Genomic DNA, 15705 nt, shown 5'->3' on the forward strand with positions numbered 1-15705 from the left:
ATTTGTGCTCCAGTTTCAGTGCCTGTGTCGACAACTGGGACGGGTGGAGTGCTCATTTACCCCAATTACCACAGGAGCCACAGGAACTTGAACTCCTGGGTTCAGTTAAAATGGACAGCTGTTTGTATTTTAATTATTCAGGGCGCAATCGAACGACAGCGCAAAATATCAACTCGTCTCTGTCCATATATAGAAATAATACAGCCTGGTGCAACTATACTAGCCCGAATATTTCCAAATCTAGCAACGCGCCTCTGGCGCTTCCCTCAGGGATCTTTTTTATCTGTGGCGATCGCGCATGGGGAGGAATACCATCTCATATAAAAGGAGGGCCTTGCAGTTTGGGGAGGCTCACTTTGCTAACACCAAATACATCAATAATTTTAATCACTGGCGCTCCAAGTGATCGACCCACGCCTTTAAAGCAGAGTGCAGGGATGATGTGGAATTTTGGAACAGTGAAAAGAAAATTATGGCTTCTATAGCTGCGCCAGGGGTGGCAGCCTCGCAGGCCTTAGCCACACTAAATAAGTTGGGATGTTGGCTAGCCAAGCAGACTAATACTACTTCTCAAGCCTTGAGTAGTTTGCTTTTAGATGTTGATTCAGTAAGACATGCAACTTTGCAAAATCGCACAGCAATTGGTTTTTTGCTTTTAGCACGGGAGCACGAGTGTGAAGACCTTGACGGTATGTGTTGTATGAATCTCTCTGATCACTCGGAATCTATTCACCGTAGCATTCAACAATTGAAAGAGGGAGTTAAAAAGCTACAAGTTGATGATGGATGGGGTTGGATAGAAAATCTTTTTAGTAACTGGGGAATTAATAATTGGCTTAAAGGTTTGATAAAGATTGGGCTAATTTTATTATGTGCTATTATTTGTGGCCTCCTGCTCATTATTCCGTGTTTGCTATCCTGTCTGCAAAGGGCCCTGCAGAGGATGATAAACACTGCATTTTGGGTAGAAAAACAAAAAGGGGGAATTGTGGGAATCCGCAGAACAGATAAGAGACCGAAGCCAGAAGACGTGTGTCTTGCTCGACAGCACCAATCAGAAGCTTAGCCGCGGCGCGTGAACAGAAAGTATTAACTAATCATGGAACAAGCCTGAGCGCGTGGACAGCTAATGAATCTATATAAGCACAAATTTGTAAACAATAAAGGTCTTTGGTTTTACCCGCACCAGAGTCCGTGAACCATCCCTACAGGTAAATGAGTATACCGATGCATAGTTAATTCTATAACTGTTTTTCTTAAATTAGTATAGTATCTAATAGTGAAGTGGAAAGCAGTAGTTCGAGTATTTCCTGAAAGCATCCTTCAGTTGACAAGCATCAATAATAGTTATTTTGTATGAATATAATTACCTTCAAAACCTGTATTCAGACCTACAATAATGTCATTTGGGCACTGAAGGCAATTGTTTGACCTCTGTCACAAATGATAATGGAAGCTAAATGAGAATGTGTTGAATGGTAATCGCAGTAGTGCAGAAAAATTTCAGGTTGCATTTGATAAGACACTAGATTTCTTTCCCTGAACTATGCAAATAAACTTGTTTGAATTCAGTTTCTTTTATGTTTAGCAGCAGTTAGTCAAGTAAAATAAGCTTGCAAGTATATTCTATTTGTATGTTGTTTACAAGTAATGTTACAAAGAACTGAAATTTTTTTTGTTTGGTTGGTTGGGAGTTTTTTTTAGAGTGAGTCCTATGGATCTTTTTCCCTAGTATGTGTTGAAGGCAATTTCTGTGTATAGCTCTCAAAACTCTTCAGTGAAACTTCTTAAACTTGTTCTTGTGTATGATTCATCAAAGTGTTTGTTTACTAGTAAAGATACAAAGGAGAATAACTGTTAGAAGGACATATGACCTACTAGAACTTTTTCCCCACCTCCAGCACCTAATTGACGTGAAGTTCTAAAGCAGGTTATTTTAAGAATAATTTTAGTATAGTTTTTCCAGTGAAAAGGAAAAATGTCATAAACCTCAGTGTAGTGTGTCGGTTTTCACTTAAGGATTTACCCTGCAGCAGGGTCACATGTCACTGCATTTCCTTTGTCGGTAGATCAGTAGTGACAAAAGAAAACATGCCATACAGTAGACTGACATCTTGGCATAGGAAAAAAGCCAGCCACATCTTCAGGAGTATGAGTAGTCTTTCTTACTTTTACTTTGCTAAAGACAAGAAACCTTTAAACTTTCTCTGATGTGTCATTTGTGAGTGTAATATGGCTATTTGGGTGCCTTTTTAAGAACAGGTCTGTAGTTGGATCATGTCAATATGGGAAATCTTTGGACTTCAGTATTAAAAGCATTCACTTTTGTGAGTTACTGTAAGAAGGTTTAAAGGTGAAATTTGTCTCTAACGTGGGTACCTAAATTTAGGTGTGTAGGTATTGTTTTCTGACATCCACATTTGCGTAGAGAACCTAGGCTCCATTGACTTTATTGGCAAAGGGTTTGATTCAGTTGCCTGAAGGTAGGCATCTGGAGTCATCTGAGACATGTAGGATATCTGCAGCAGCTGCATGGGGCTGGCATAAATGACACACAACCTATAGGTAACTCATGTCCTTCTCAGCTGGGAGCTGGAGACTAGTTGGCATATCCTAGAGCATCTCACATGTACTAGATGCCTTTGTTTAGGCAACTAATTAGCCGCAGAACTCCATTGGTACAATAGGAGCTAAGATGCCTTGGTCACATGCAGGTACCTAAACGTGACACCTTTCTTAATCTTGAGCTCAATCCTGGTCATGCTTTCTGGAATATGGAACCTTACTGCAATGAAGCTTGCTCATTTGTAGTCTAAATTCCCCACTTTGAATTTACATATTGTAATGTGTTGGTTGAGTTGAAATAAAAATAGATAAATTAAGAAGATATTTTATTGAATATGACTTTTAAGTTACTCTTTGGGTACTCTTTGTAACCTTGGACTGCTGGATGAGTGGAGAGAGTGGTCATTTAGCATGTAGAGCTTGTCAACCTGTCGTGGAGGTGTGAGGTTACAATAGTCACTTGCCTTTCATTCTTGGGCTGGAGGACATACTGCTCAGATGCAGGGGACAACAAGAAGACTTCTTAGGGAATAATGTATTTCTACTTCCAGGTCTATGGCTATTTATGCTCTAACAGCAGTTTCTCTAATGACTTTTCAGTGAGCTGCCAGTGATCTAATGAAAATATTTTTCTGAGTGGTCAGGACATAGGGTTCAAAGCAAACTGGTTGTGAAATGTTAAGTCTGTGGATCCATAGCGGCTTGACAGACAGGCAGATATGTTTTCTCTTGCGAGGGTAGGGGCTAGAGGCTGTGAAGAGAAAACGGTACTGCCTTGTCTTGTCATGGGCAGAAAATATCTTGTCAGAGTGAAGTTCTGTATTAACACAAAAAGTTGTCCCTATGTTTATTCTCCTAATTAATGCTTACAGCTTCTCTGAAGCAGAAGACATTTATGAAAATGTGTTCGTGTTCATACCTGGTTCTTCTGTAAATGGAGAAAACAGCAGCATTAAGTAACAGTAGTTTATTAACGTAACACTAAAACTTTTCACAAATATTTAGTCATATCGGTCAAGACACACTTTTCTGTGACGGTTTGGACTGAATATACGCAATAAACAGTTTAGCATAGTTGTCTTATTTCAGCTTTTGGACTGAATGTACACAATAAACAATTTAGCATAGTTGTCTTATTTCAGCTTCTGGAATGCATCATTTCACGGGTCACAAGAAGAGAAGATAATAAATGCAGTTTTCCATATTTGAAAATGGAAAAGATCACATCCATAATAACAAACAGTATCACATCATAAATTCATAACCCAGCACACCTGTACACTGCTATATGAATGTTACTGTAATGAAAAACAATGCAACATTAACATTACTTGGAACCACAGCTGCTAGTTGTTATTGAGGACCCACCATGATGCTGAAAGAGAGGAGAATTTATTTAGTTATTTATTTGTTAAAGTACACAGTATTTCTTTTTCTATCTCTTGTAAAAATCCTAAATAAAATAGCTATAATGTATATAAAGAAATGTTCGTTTATATATGCAGCTAATACTACTTTATTTGAAAGCTGCATGCTTTCAAGGACAAAAGCTCTCCAGGCAGGGGAAGAATACTTAAAATACCAGAAGAGCTGAGTATAACTGGTGGGGGGATGGCTTTAGCACAAGAATTTATATCTCCCTTTGATAACATCCAAAGAAGCATTAATATGTCATAGGTGTGGTTGCATAGAATTAAGCACCCAGATCCCAGAGAGCAAACCACATAAATCCTCACTCCTGTTCTGCTGCGTGTGTCAGTATTTAAGATGAGCACTGTGTCCCCTGGGTGGTTGCGCTGGCTTTAATGACTTTCTTTCCTGGTGACATTATTAAAACCTGGTGTTCTTTTTCCACAGCTCTAGGAATGAAGAGTGTTTTGCCCCAAAAGTAAGAGAATTGATGGACTTGTAAAATGTCATTCCAGTAAAAGAAGATCTGTAATCCCCAGATTATAGACAGGGCTGGAGTGAAACACATTTGTACTTCTTCCCCACAGTCCCTACCCTTTGGCCTTTTGAAATTGAACCTTCTGCAGAGAGGAACCATAAGATTTATGGAGAGAGACAGGAAGGAAGGAAAGGAATTGTGACTGTATCTGAGATGCCAAGTCCCCTTAGCAGAGAGGTGTTCTAGGCTCAGTAGGGTTTGTACTACGCAGTTTGGGGATTAAATTCATTAACACAACTTGTTGCTGTGAATGTGTCCATAAATCGTTCAATTTATGCCATTTTTATGAAAAATGTTATTCTTGAAGAAGAATGTTGAGAAGATACTTAAGAATCTTACCTGAATTTGGGTTATGAAAGCCCAGTAGTCTCTGACACATCAGTGGATTAATGAATTTTGACCAAAAAAAATGCCAATTTAACAGTTTATTTCATGGATTATAGTGTCATAAGTGTTCAGTGGCTTTGCCCTAGCTTTTATTTTCTTCACCAAAAGGTTCTCTACTGTCCTCAAGTCCGGATTTCATACAAAAACTAGGCATTCACTGAAGATGAACCGAGTGATTCATGCCACCCTGGTAGATTGGCCTGAAGCAACTTGGTTGGTTAACAGGTGTGCAAGTGATCCTAATAGGTTGTGGCTCCTATTAACTGATGGTAAATGAATTTGCTTTAGGATAATACTGGATCTAACGGTCTTGAAAACCCTTGTCTTCCTAAATCATTCTTGGCCACATAAGTGTATCCTTATATATTTTAATTAGTTGGCGGCGTAAAGACTCTTGGGTTGTAATCTTTGATTGAATTAGATTCAGATTACAATTTAGAATTGTTTCAGTTCTTAGCTACCCAGATGTGTAAAAAAGTGTGGATGTGTCTGAGCTAGGGTAGATTTCTTTTTAAAATAGAGCCTATCTATGTGCTAGTTGCAGACAGGTTTTTTTTTTTCCTGATTTTACAGTGGTATCACTTTACGGTGTCTAAAATTCTTTCATAAAGTATACTGGTAGGATTGCAGCCATCGTTTTTTACTTCAAGAACATTTTCTGTCTTTCAAATAGAAATAGCATTTGTATAGATCAAGCATGTGAAGTACGTTCCATGAAACAAAAGTTCAAATCTCTGCACAGATTTCTAAATTATAGATAATCTATAAAATTGTAAAAATAACTGTGAATTCATTACTTCCCATTGCCCCCCCCCCCAGCAAGGAGCGCAGTGAGAAATGCTGTTTCTATGGCAACTGTCTGCCAGGATAGAGTGCTGCAGACTGAAATCCTTCTTAGCAGGCAGAGTCGATGCTTTAACAAGCATTTTGAATCCAATTTCAGACACTTCTATATTTAGGCATTTAAAAATTATGTTTACATTTTATTTTATGTTAATTGTACTTTAGCTGTGAGTAAACCCCCCCGGAACGCTGCTGGGCCATAGGCAGTCTAGTCTCTTGGACACAAAGAAGTTTGGGAAAAGGCCGCATTGTTTCCTACAGCCAAGTTTGTCTTAAATTCAGCAATTTCCCAGTAAGATACAAGATTTGAAGGGATTCTTGGTTCATTAAGTGCAAGCTCCTGATACTGCAGGAATCTCTGGCATATAATTGTGTGCTCAGATCAGGCTCATGAGGTCTGAAAATGTCTTGGCTGGTTTCTTTTAAGGAGAAACCCCAGGTACAGGACTACGTAATTTTTTTTCCTACTGAGTGGGGTTTTATTATTTTAAATTTAGTCTGTACTCAGACATAGGGGAAATTAGGGTTTCATTGTAACAGATTTGTGTTCCTTAAGATAAAAAACTTGCTGTCCTCCCGCTGTAAATACAGGACTGACACTTGCTTTGCTTCATCTCTTTTAACCGTCATTTCTAGGAGAAAGATATTGCATGTTCATTGGTTTGTATTAGAAATAATAATTCGGAATCTTTAACACCTTGCTTTTTCAAAGTAGTTTGTTTTTTTTTAACATAGCAGGAAGTATGTACAATAAATTGGTTAGTAAATATGAATTATTAGTAAATAAGGCTCCCTTTAGTCTATGTAAATACGATTAAGTTGAAGTCTTCATCAGAAAGCAGGTTTTTGCCTGACAATCTTTAACGGGGTCTATTTTACTATTCTTAAACAGTATTGTTTATTCTAGATATTTCCTTAAATAGCATATGCTAGCGTAACTTTGCACTATAAAATAAAGCATTGTGGGTCTTATTCTTGCTGATGCCTTTTACATTTCTGTACTTAAAATAAAAACATCTGGAGTCCCTTTCTCCTCCATACTTTGCCAAAGAAGATCTGACTAAGGGTGATACTATGCAGTGGTCCTGCATACAGAACACACTAATATAGCAGAACTCTTCACATGGAACAAACAAAATAATGTGAAAAATTGGTATTTACCAGGGACTAGCATTGTTGTGATGAGCTCTGGAGTTTCCAAGAAGTCCACGTTACTTCTTTGGAATGTCTTGCTGTAATTCATTTGAAGGTGGCTAAATAATTGTGAAAAATAAGAATATATCAAGTTTTTTAAAGGGGCTAACTTTTTTTTATGAGCATTAGAAATTTTGCAATTAATGCTGTAACAGAGATTTTGTGCTTCAAAACTTAGGCAATGATGATAGTGGGAGAGGAGACCAGATAAGCTGTGAAGTGCTTGCATGTTATATTAAACACAGGTTTTCTTCTGTACGGTTAACTGTTACTCTGAGACTCAGCTCTTGGTTGTGACCCAGTATAATGTTGACGTGTGTTACTAGTGTTCTTGAGTCTTTGTGAAAGTAAATTTTGAACTGGGGATTTGTTCAAAAGGAAAGCAACTAACCTTCAAGGGACTTCTCCATCTTCCTTCAGAATGGTTTCTGTCTATGGATCATAGGGTTGGTTGGTTTGGTTTTTTAACAGTAAATGTAGTTAAGGAAAATCTTTTTGTCTCTACTCAGTTTCTTAGCCATCTGCCTGCCACAGGCTAGAATTTGGCTGGTAGGACTTCTAATCACTATTAACTTCTATTTTGAGCCCAAAAGAGACACTCTGGGAATCTGTTGGATGGGTTTTTGTGATGTGGATTTGGGAAGCTTTGGGAGAGCTCCCCATGGCTGCTTGTATGCTTAAGTGTGTTGCTGGATGGCACACCTCCTGTCTCACTCATTGGCTCCTTTTCTTTCATTATCATTAAACTGTGGTAATATTGCTGTTTCCCTATTCTTTTGTCTCTGATGAACTAACATCCATCTGATGCCATACCTTTATCCATTCGCTTTCAGACTTTCTGTGTTCTATTCAAATTAGCTTTGTCTTTCTGACATTTTTATTTATAAGTTTCAATATATTTTAGTCTTTAGCAATTGAAGTATGGTTCTGAAGTATTAATTGTGATATATTTAGCAAGAGATCGATTAGCAGTGTTTAAAGGAATTTGTATTCAGTCTTTTACACAATTGCTTTCTAACCTTCAAAACTTTCTGTATTTAAAAAAAAAAACAACACCCAAAACCCCGAAACTTACCTATTCCAGGCATTGCTGTTCTCCCAGAACTCATAAACAATGAAGCGGGAATCACTTGGAAGCTTCTGTATGGAAACACTAAGAATTGTAGGATAGAACTAATTTAATAAAACACAACAAAGTTATTTGACATACACATCTTATTCCAAACTGCTTATAAGTAGGACCAAATGCAGTGATTTTTGAAAAAAAAAATCCAAACCAAAACCAAAAAACAACCCAAATAATAAATTTAACAAATAAGTGATCACATACTGCAAATTATCTGAGTTTTTAAAAAAAAAAAAACTCTTGGAGTATTTTCATGGCTTTTTATTTATTAGTATTTTATATTACTACACTTATCATGGATTCTATTTATGAAACTCATTTTTCATACTGCTCCAGTAGTGTCATTTATCTAAAGAAATGCTAATCAGTAATACAGAAAATTAATCAACTATGGTTCAGGGAAAATCAGCTAATACAGCGTATTGCATGTAGAGAACAGTTCAAATAAGTTTATAGAGTAACTTGTGCTGTTTCATTGGAGAATTACACTGTGAGAAGTCATCCTTTTGTAAGAGGGATGCATCAAGGTGGCATAGAGTTTAGGTGCTTTGAAAGCCAATATATAATGGAGTATAAAGCCAGATAGGCTGATGTCTGCTGCAGATACACTTTTAAAATAATACTTTTGGGTACTATTTACTTGCTCTTATGCTTTTCAGCTAACAATTTATCATGGGTGAAAAATGACCCACAGAATGTCTGCTGATCCTCTACACTAAGAATCATCCCGCTTATTATCCTGAGCATAAGAGCTTTATAGCATGTAGGGTACTTATGCATTTGGGTACTCAAATTGGTGTTTAGATGTATAGCACAAAAAGTATATGTATGTATTTCTCTGAATGCCCAAGTGTGAGATTGCAGATCTTACTACTAATGTGCTTGAAAACTGGTCTCAGATTATATTTCATACGGTAATAAGCAATAACTTATCCGATTTACTGGTTTTCTCCTGCTGTATGTGAAAGTACATTGTAAAATAGCAAAAATACCAAGAACTGCTGGAAAAACCAAGTCAATGTCATAAACAGCTACAGTAAAAACCAGCCGGTAGGTGGCATTACAGACTCGCCAAATGCCTGTAAACTTGGGCAAGAAAGTAACTTTATGCCATCACTTGTTCAGTTGCATTCTGAAGTCAAGTAAGCTCTCTTCCCTGACAAGTTTGGAGTCACTACAGTGTTTTGGTGGATGTTCGTTTTTGGAAGGGGGCTGGGGGGCTTCCCTTCTTTGTTTTTTCCAGCTCTTGGCCCACAAGAAAATTTTGTTTTCCTCATCAGTCTGCCTTTACAAGTGAACCACTGCAAAAAGGTCACGCTTTTCTTCTTCCAGCTTAGCTTACTTTTTCTGGTCTGTGTGAACACTACTGATACAATCCGAAGCGTGACAATTTCATAGCAACAAGGCTCATAAATTAGGGATGTGATAGGCAGCCTTTGAAGTCTTTGAGTACATAGGAATTGTGTACACATTATAAAAATATTTATTTCATAATGGTCTGTAGTGTGTACGGTAGTAGCTTTCTCCAGTATGTTAAATTAAGAAATTCAGTACAGTGGTGAGTCACTAAAATTTATTCTTAACCCAGTTCTAATGTTTTATTTAATTCTAAAAGGAGCAAAGCAGAAATACAGTTTCATTGAAAATTTTGCTTTTTAATTTTTCCCATTCTTTATTATGAAGGAAAATTTTAAAATGACAGCCTAAAGGGAAGATTCTGAAAGCTTTCAAGCAGAGAACTGGCAAACAAGTTGATAAGTTGTTCACTTGCCAGGTGAGCACAACTGAAGGGTGGCAAATGAGTTTTCCAATAAAGAGTGTCAGCCTAGGAGCTTCCAGAAGCCATGAACTGATGACCTGCAGAGCTGAGAAGCCTTACAGATTGTTTAGCATCTTTGGGATAGCCTGTATTGTCATTTTGTGATACTACTTAAAGTCTGCACATATACTTTGACATCTTTTTCTGGTTTTAGTCGTCTTTGAAAAGCTCTGTTACACACGTGCATAACCAGCCAGGAAAGAAGATCTTACAGGTTCTCTTTTCATAAATAATCCAGCTCCACTTAAAAGTTATTCAGGAAATTAGACTACATTCCTTCCTTCAGCCCAAGGACAATAACATTGTACTTACTGCAAGCAGCCACCCTGAGTAGAAGCAGATTCCACGTACTGCTTCAGAGCAAGCCGGAATTCCTCGATTTCTTCTTCTATCACAGACATTTGACGTTGAACAATCATTATGTGCTGATACAAAAACATGACAATATTACTGCCATATCATCCTCTGAATTCCTTGTACTTTAAACTCAGAAAAGTCTATCATAAAACAATAAAAACCACAATCATCAAAGAAAGCCCACAGAAGTTCCTTCGAAGTTTGCAGTCCCTGTTTTAGTGCTCTGGAGTGGCGAAGTAGAAATGCTCAAGTGTGGCTTTTATGTCTAGGCAGGCTGAGGCACAGAATGGAAACACCCAAAATGAGTGTCCACCTTAGAGAAAGTGAGAGTTGTCCGAACCCTGGATGAGAGAGTCTTTTTGGAAGAGTGCGAAGCAAATGTTGATCTTTGAAATGTTCAGTAATAAAGTCAGCATGTTTCCTTGGATGAATCTGTATGCAGGCAGGTGTGAGGTTTGAGATAAGAGCATATTCCCACAATCTGCATTGGATGCAGTGTTACTTTCATGGAGGTGCTCTCATAGTCTTTTGCCTTTTAGAGCTCTGACTCACACCTGAATGAGATGCCTAATGTAGCCCATGTTAAATGATGAATAGAGAGGGTTTTTTTCCTCCACCTTTCTGCAAAAAATGAACAGTCTTTATAAGCAGGACTATGGAAACACTTGGCAGTACAGAAGACCTATTTATCCTGAATTATTATGATTATCATTTAGCTATTTTAAGTAGTTTACATATTGATTCATCTATTGAAGCTTGTCAACTTTACTACTGCAATATTTAAAGAAACACCATGTGCTTCTTAATTAATACAACTTAATCTCTTGTACAGGTTTTTGACTCGTTTCTGCCTTGATTATTGATACTGTTATCTCATGGATTATCCTTCTGTCATAAGCAGCCTGTCTAGCAATATTGTGTAATCTTATTTTAAAAAAGAAAAAATCTAATGCAACTGCTGTGATGAAATAAGGAATTTGATGGATCATCTATTTTGGTTATTTTTTCATGTGTATTTGATTTGCATTTTGTTAGGTTCAAAGCCCTGAATTTAGGGATGCTAGTATATTTGAAAAATTGAATTTTGGGACATAAACTTACTTAACAGTAAGTTTATTTCTGGTCATGATTTTGGTTTTGTGAGTTGTAATACTGATTATTGCTTAGCGCTAGATGCTCCCCCATCTTTCTGATAAGGTTTCCTGTAGCAGTTTTGGGAGGGAGGGAGGGAGGCTGTACAACTATGATTTAAAGCATGCATGCAGCATTAGGTGATTGATTGGGAGCAGAGAGGCTACCACCCCATAAACACTGCTGCCAAATTTGGTAAATCTTATTAGTGACACCTTTTCCTCCTTATGTGAGTTGAGGTTTTGGCTTACTGTATCCTTTGAAAGCAAGGCAAAAATTAATATAAAAGTTTTGCCCACATATTCTAAGTTTTGTTTTGTTGCCTGTTGCACAATGTATTCTGCTAACTAAAATGGATTCTTACCACTGGAAAAAGTGAGGATGGTGATTTTTTTAATTATTTTTTAACAAAAGAGGTCAGGTGAGATTGTTGTCTCAATACCTGCCATTCAAAATCAAATGTCAAAATCATTATCTTGAAAAGCACTTACAGATCTTGCATTTTCTTCCAAAACTTCCTCTTCAAATGGCTCAAGCTTTAGGTCCTTTGAGGCAGTTAAAAAGAAAATAGAAATATAAGAGGCAATACTACAGCTGTATTCTGCTCTTACCTTTTTAACAAACTGTTCCAATAGCTAGATTCTGTTTTATCTCCAAAAGTTGTAATTAAATCCCTTCTTTATTAGCTGTAAGTCAAACACAAGCATTGTTTGCAGAATCTTGCACGCTTCAGTGGTTACAGAACAGCCTGGGTTGGATTTAAAGTCTTATTTATAATGCCGAGCACGTGATTTTTCATTTGTAACAAATCCACTTGTTCACAAATGTATGTTGGACTTAACTGAGAAAAGACAGATACCTTCTCAAATTGTCATGTGGACTATGGAGATGAGCAAGAATGGTAACTTGAAATGAACTATATCAGCTACAATTATGCAATCATAAAACTTTACACAGAAGAAACTTCTCTACGGGGGGGTTATGGTTGCGAGGGACTGTTTTCTAGCGTTGAAAAAGATGGGCATGATGCTCCAAGTCAGGTTTCTGAACTGCTGCACTAGCTTCTGAGGACAAGCTGGGCAGCAGCAAACAGATGCATCTGTGAGGCAGCAGTATGCTTGCTTGGCACGCAAACTGGATGCGCACTTCATGAATCAGTGATTCATGTTAACACCATCTAGTAATGCACACAAAATTATAATTTACATGCTAGGCACATGCAGTACCTTCTAACCCAGTGCCACATGGATATTCTGAAAAATATCTATGTGCTTGAAAAAAAGCAGATCAATTTGCAATGAGCAGCTGGAGCAAAATGCACTCTTTGTTAGTGATGCTTCGCTTCTTATTGCACGCAATTCTTGTGTGACAAAGATAAAAAATTTTCTTCTGCTTCCAGCTGGGTGAGGATTGATTAACCTCAGGTAGCAGGCGTTTTGCCAGCACAAATACTGCACTCACTGAAAAGCCGAAGAGAGGTGTGCAGGTAGAATTCCAATGAACAGGGGACCTCCACCAGCAGCAGGTGGCAGAGCAAGGCAGGAGTGAAGTAGCAGTCACACAGTAACTGCTGTGTAGCTGTACCTCTCCTGCAGAATGTGCATAGAAAGGCAGGAAATGGGGGGGGAACCACCCAGATTTAATAGCTCATTTGTCAGTGCAGACACTTCAGATAAAAACCCTGAGGGCAAATGCATATTCCTGTGGTGGTTCTATATTTTCAGTGCAAAATTTTTCAAGGGAAATGTTTGGAAAAAGAGAGGAAAGGAATGACTCGAGCTGTACTACCTATTTTCTCTCAAGGTATCAAAAAAAAAAATCTGCTTTTCCCAGTACGTATAACTTCAGAACTTGAGAAGAAAAAGGACTGACCAGACTGATTCATCGTTAAATTCACCTTTGACAGAAGACAGCAGCAAGCACTGGCGCATAGTCCTCATCTGTGCGGAAAGAGCACTCGGGCATCAGCTGACTCGACATTGAGCGTGAGTGAAGTAGCCCAACGTGGAGATGAGAGCTCCTGCCAGACAATTATCACGCAGCCTGGAAATGAAAACTGACCAAGACTGCAGCTCAGAGCTGGGGCTTTACAATGCCTCCTCAGTCCTACCTCACCGCAGCTGAGAAGTGGTAGCTTCTGAAATTGCCTCTTAGTGTGATTGTGTGATCCTTCTAATCTGCTTCAGGGCAAGTCAAAAAGAAGAGCTTTAGTAGCTGCTGAAAGACAGCTGAAATGTAACACTTGGTTGGATGCGGTGGGTTAACCTGGAACATTATCTGAGCTGAAAATGATTAAGTTACTGCTGAGAAACGGCAGATGTAATGGCCTCATCCCAGGTGGGAAGTGGTGACCAATCACTTGGTGTTTCTAATTCGTTTCAGTCTGAAGTCAGTGGTCATTAAAGTGATCAGCTTTGCTTTTTCTTGAATTTGCTTTGGAACAGACTAGATGGGCTCACAGTCTCCTGCTGTTAAGAGGCACCGACATCCTTGTTGCAGTATGTGCCTGTGCCAGTCATCACCCAGACACTGTTTTGCTAGATGCTGTTTAAACATGGATCACAGGGAGCTCCTCCTACTGTAATGAAGTGTAAGATCTAATAAAATGAGGACAAGAGGAAATGTCGGTAATACAAAAGAATTCTCATAGTCTTTTTAATACACCTTAGGATACTTTATAGGAACGGAAGTTTTATGATTTCTAAGTTGCATGCCTCATAAATTGGGTTTTTTAGTTTACAGAGGCCAGAAAGAAGTGCCAAGAGAAGAACAATCAAAGGAGGTGGTCCTGGAGAAGCTGCAGGAACGGTGAACTTCTCACCTCTCACCGTTAGACCTGGCCGTGAGATACAAAGTCAAGCAGATGCAAAGTTAGGCAAAGGTGGATATAGTCTGTCTATTGGCAAAAGTAGATTTGTCTAATTGCTATATTTTATTAATCAAGTTTTATATTGATAAGTAGATAATTATGAAAGGTCTATGCCCTGCCACTGTTTTCCTTTGGCACTGAGCTCCTTTTCAAACTGAGGTTCTCTGTCATTTACCTGTAGAAGATTTGATCGCTTTATAACAACCTTGTTGTAAGCTTATTTAGTACAAAATGGTTGGCTGTTTTCTGTAACGTTTGCATTGCATTATTGCTGTATGCCAGGTTTCTTTTTTCAGTAACATTCTTTTAAATGTTAAGTTTCCTTAAACTTCTTTTGGAATCAGTCCGTGTTGGGAGGTCACTGTGGCAGGGCAGTGAGCTGCTGCTTCCAAAGCAGAGCTGGGAGTAAAGCTGGACCAAAAGCGAGAGCTACATTTCATGACGGACTTTGACATTTCAAAATCCAATTTATATCTATTCAGAAAAAATCAAGTCGCTACTAAAATGTCATTAACGTGGCAACTGCTGTGTAATTGCTTTTCTCATGCAGAAATGACCTCTGGGGGGAAGCTGTTGTGTGCAGGAGGATGAGTATGCCCTGGCCAGAGGCTTAATGAACTGAGCAGACCATGAGGAGCTGCTGAGCATAGCAAGCAGCAGGGTGAGAAGTTGACAGAAGTTACAGACAGCGCCATGAGGAATGGCCGAATTTCACAGCTGGTTAAGGAGAAGCGATGTGAGAGACCGTCAGACCTCAGGGATAACCAAAGGGAGTACTGGGCTCCTTTTGGGGAGCAGAGTCTTGCAAGGCCAGCAGTGCTGGGGGTGACCATATCAGTAATGCAGCTAATCAGTAATAAGGCTGAGATAACAGAAATACCAAATTTTGGTCCCGAACTGGGACCAAAGGGGAAAAGTAATTAGGGACGGTTTGTTCATTTGGGAGGGAGCAATGGCAGAGAAGGGTCAGTATGTTTGTCTTGCTGAGCCCTGTGCCGGATCACCACCATTTATTCTGTCTTCTTGTTAAATCCTATTAACAATATAATATAATAATCCTATTGTTATCCTAAAAACTATTTTCTAGGTGCATAATTTCCTACTGAACTCAGGTTGGACTAGCGAGTGAGTAGGAGGAGACACTTGCTTGCCAGGACCCAAGGTCTGAGCCAAAGCCTGGGTGAGGGGCATGGGTCCAGCCACAAATACTAGATGGACTTGAAGCCCATGATAATGTTCACGAGGGAATGTCCATCCTGATCAGCTGCAAAGAAGGAGCGGGATCAGGCTGTTTCATGTTCATGTTTCTGTGAGTGCTGCCTGCCTGTTTGTGGGTGCTGATGAAGGCACCCGTGCTGGTGTGCATGAGTCCATGTCTTTGGAGTACACATACAGCCTCGCCGCTGGTGAGCACTGTCTGCAGGGAGGAGCAGGATCAGCATCGTCGCTGGGACTGGAGCAACTCC

The 15705-nt window shown here is 38.8% G+C and overlaps 1 protein-coding gene across 1 annotated transcript in view; it reads right to left on the reverse strand.

The window, feature by feature from the left end:
* Positions 1-3895: 3895 nt before the first annotated feature.
* NECAB1 (N-terminal EF-hand calcium binding protein 1) overlaps positions 3896-15705 on the reverse strand; it is a 56042-nt gene continuing 44232 nt past the window's right edge. The window contains exons 8-12 of the mRNA XM_050915670.1: positions 11862-11915; positions 10195-10307; positions 8013-8090; positions 6905-6996; positions 3896-3940 (exon numbers count right to left, since the gene is read on the reverse strand). Of these exons, the coding sequence (XP_050771627.1) occupies positions 3912-3940; positions 6905-6996; positions 8013-8090; positions 10195-10307; positions 11862-11915 (366 nt within the window). The 3' untranslated portion in view covers positions 3896-3911. The remainder of the gene's footprint in view (positions 3941-6904; positions 6997-8012; positions 8091-10194; positions 10308-11861; positions 11916-15705) is intronic.

This window comes from Gymnogyps californianus, chromosome 2 (genome assembly GCF_018139145.2).
Source record: "Gymnogyps californianus isolate 813 chromosome 2, ASM1813914v2, whole genome shotgun sequence".
NCBI classification, from domain to species: domain Eukaryota; kingdom Metazoa; phylum Chordata; class Aves; order Accipitriformes; family Cathartidae; genus Gymnogyps; species Gymnogyps californianus.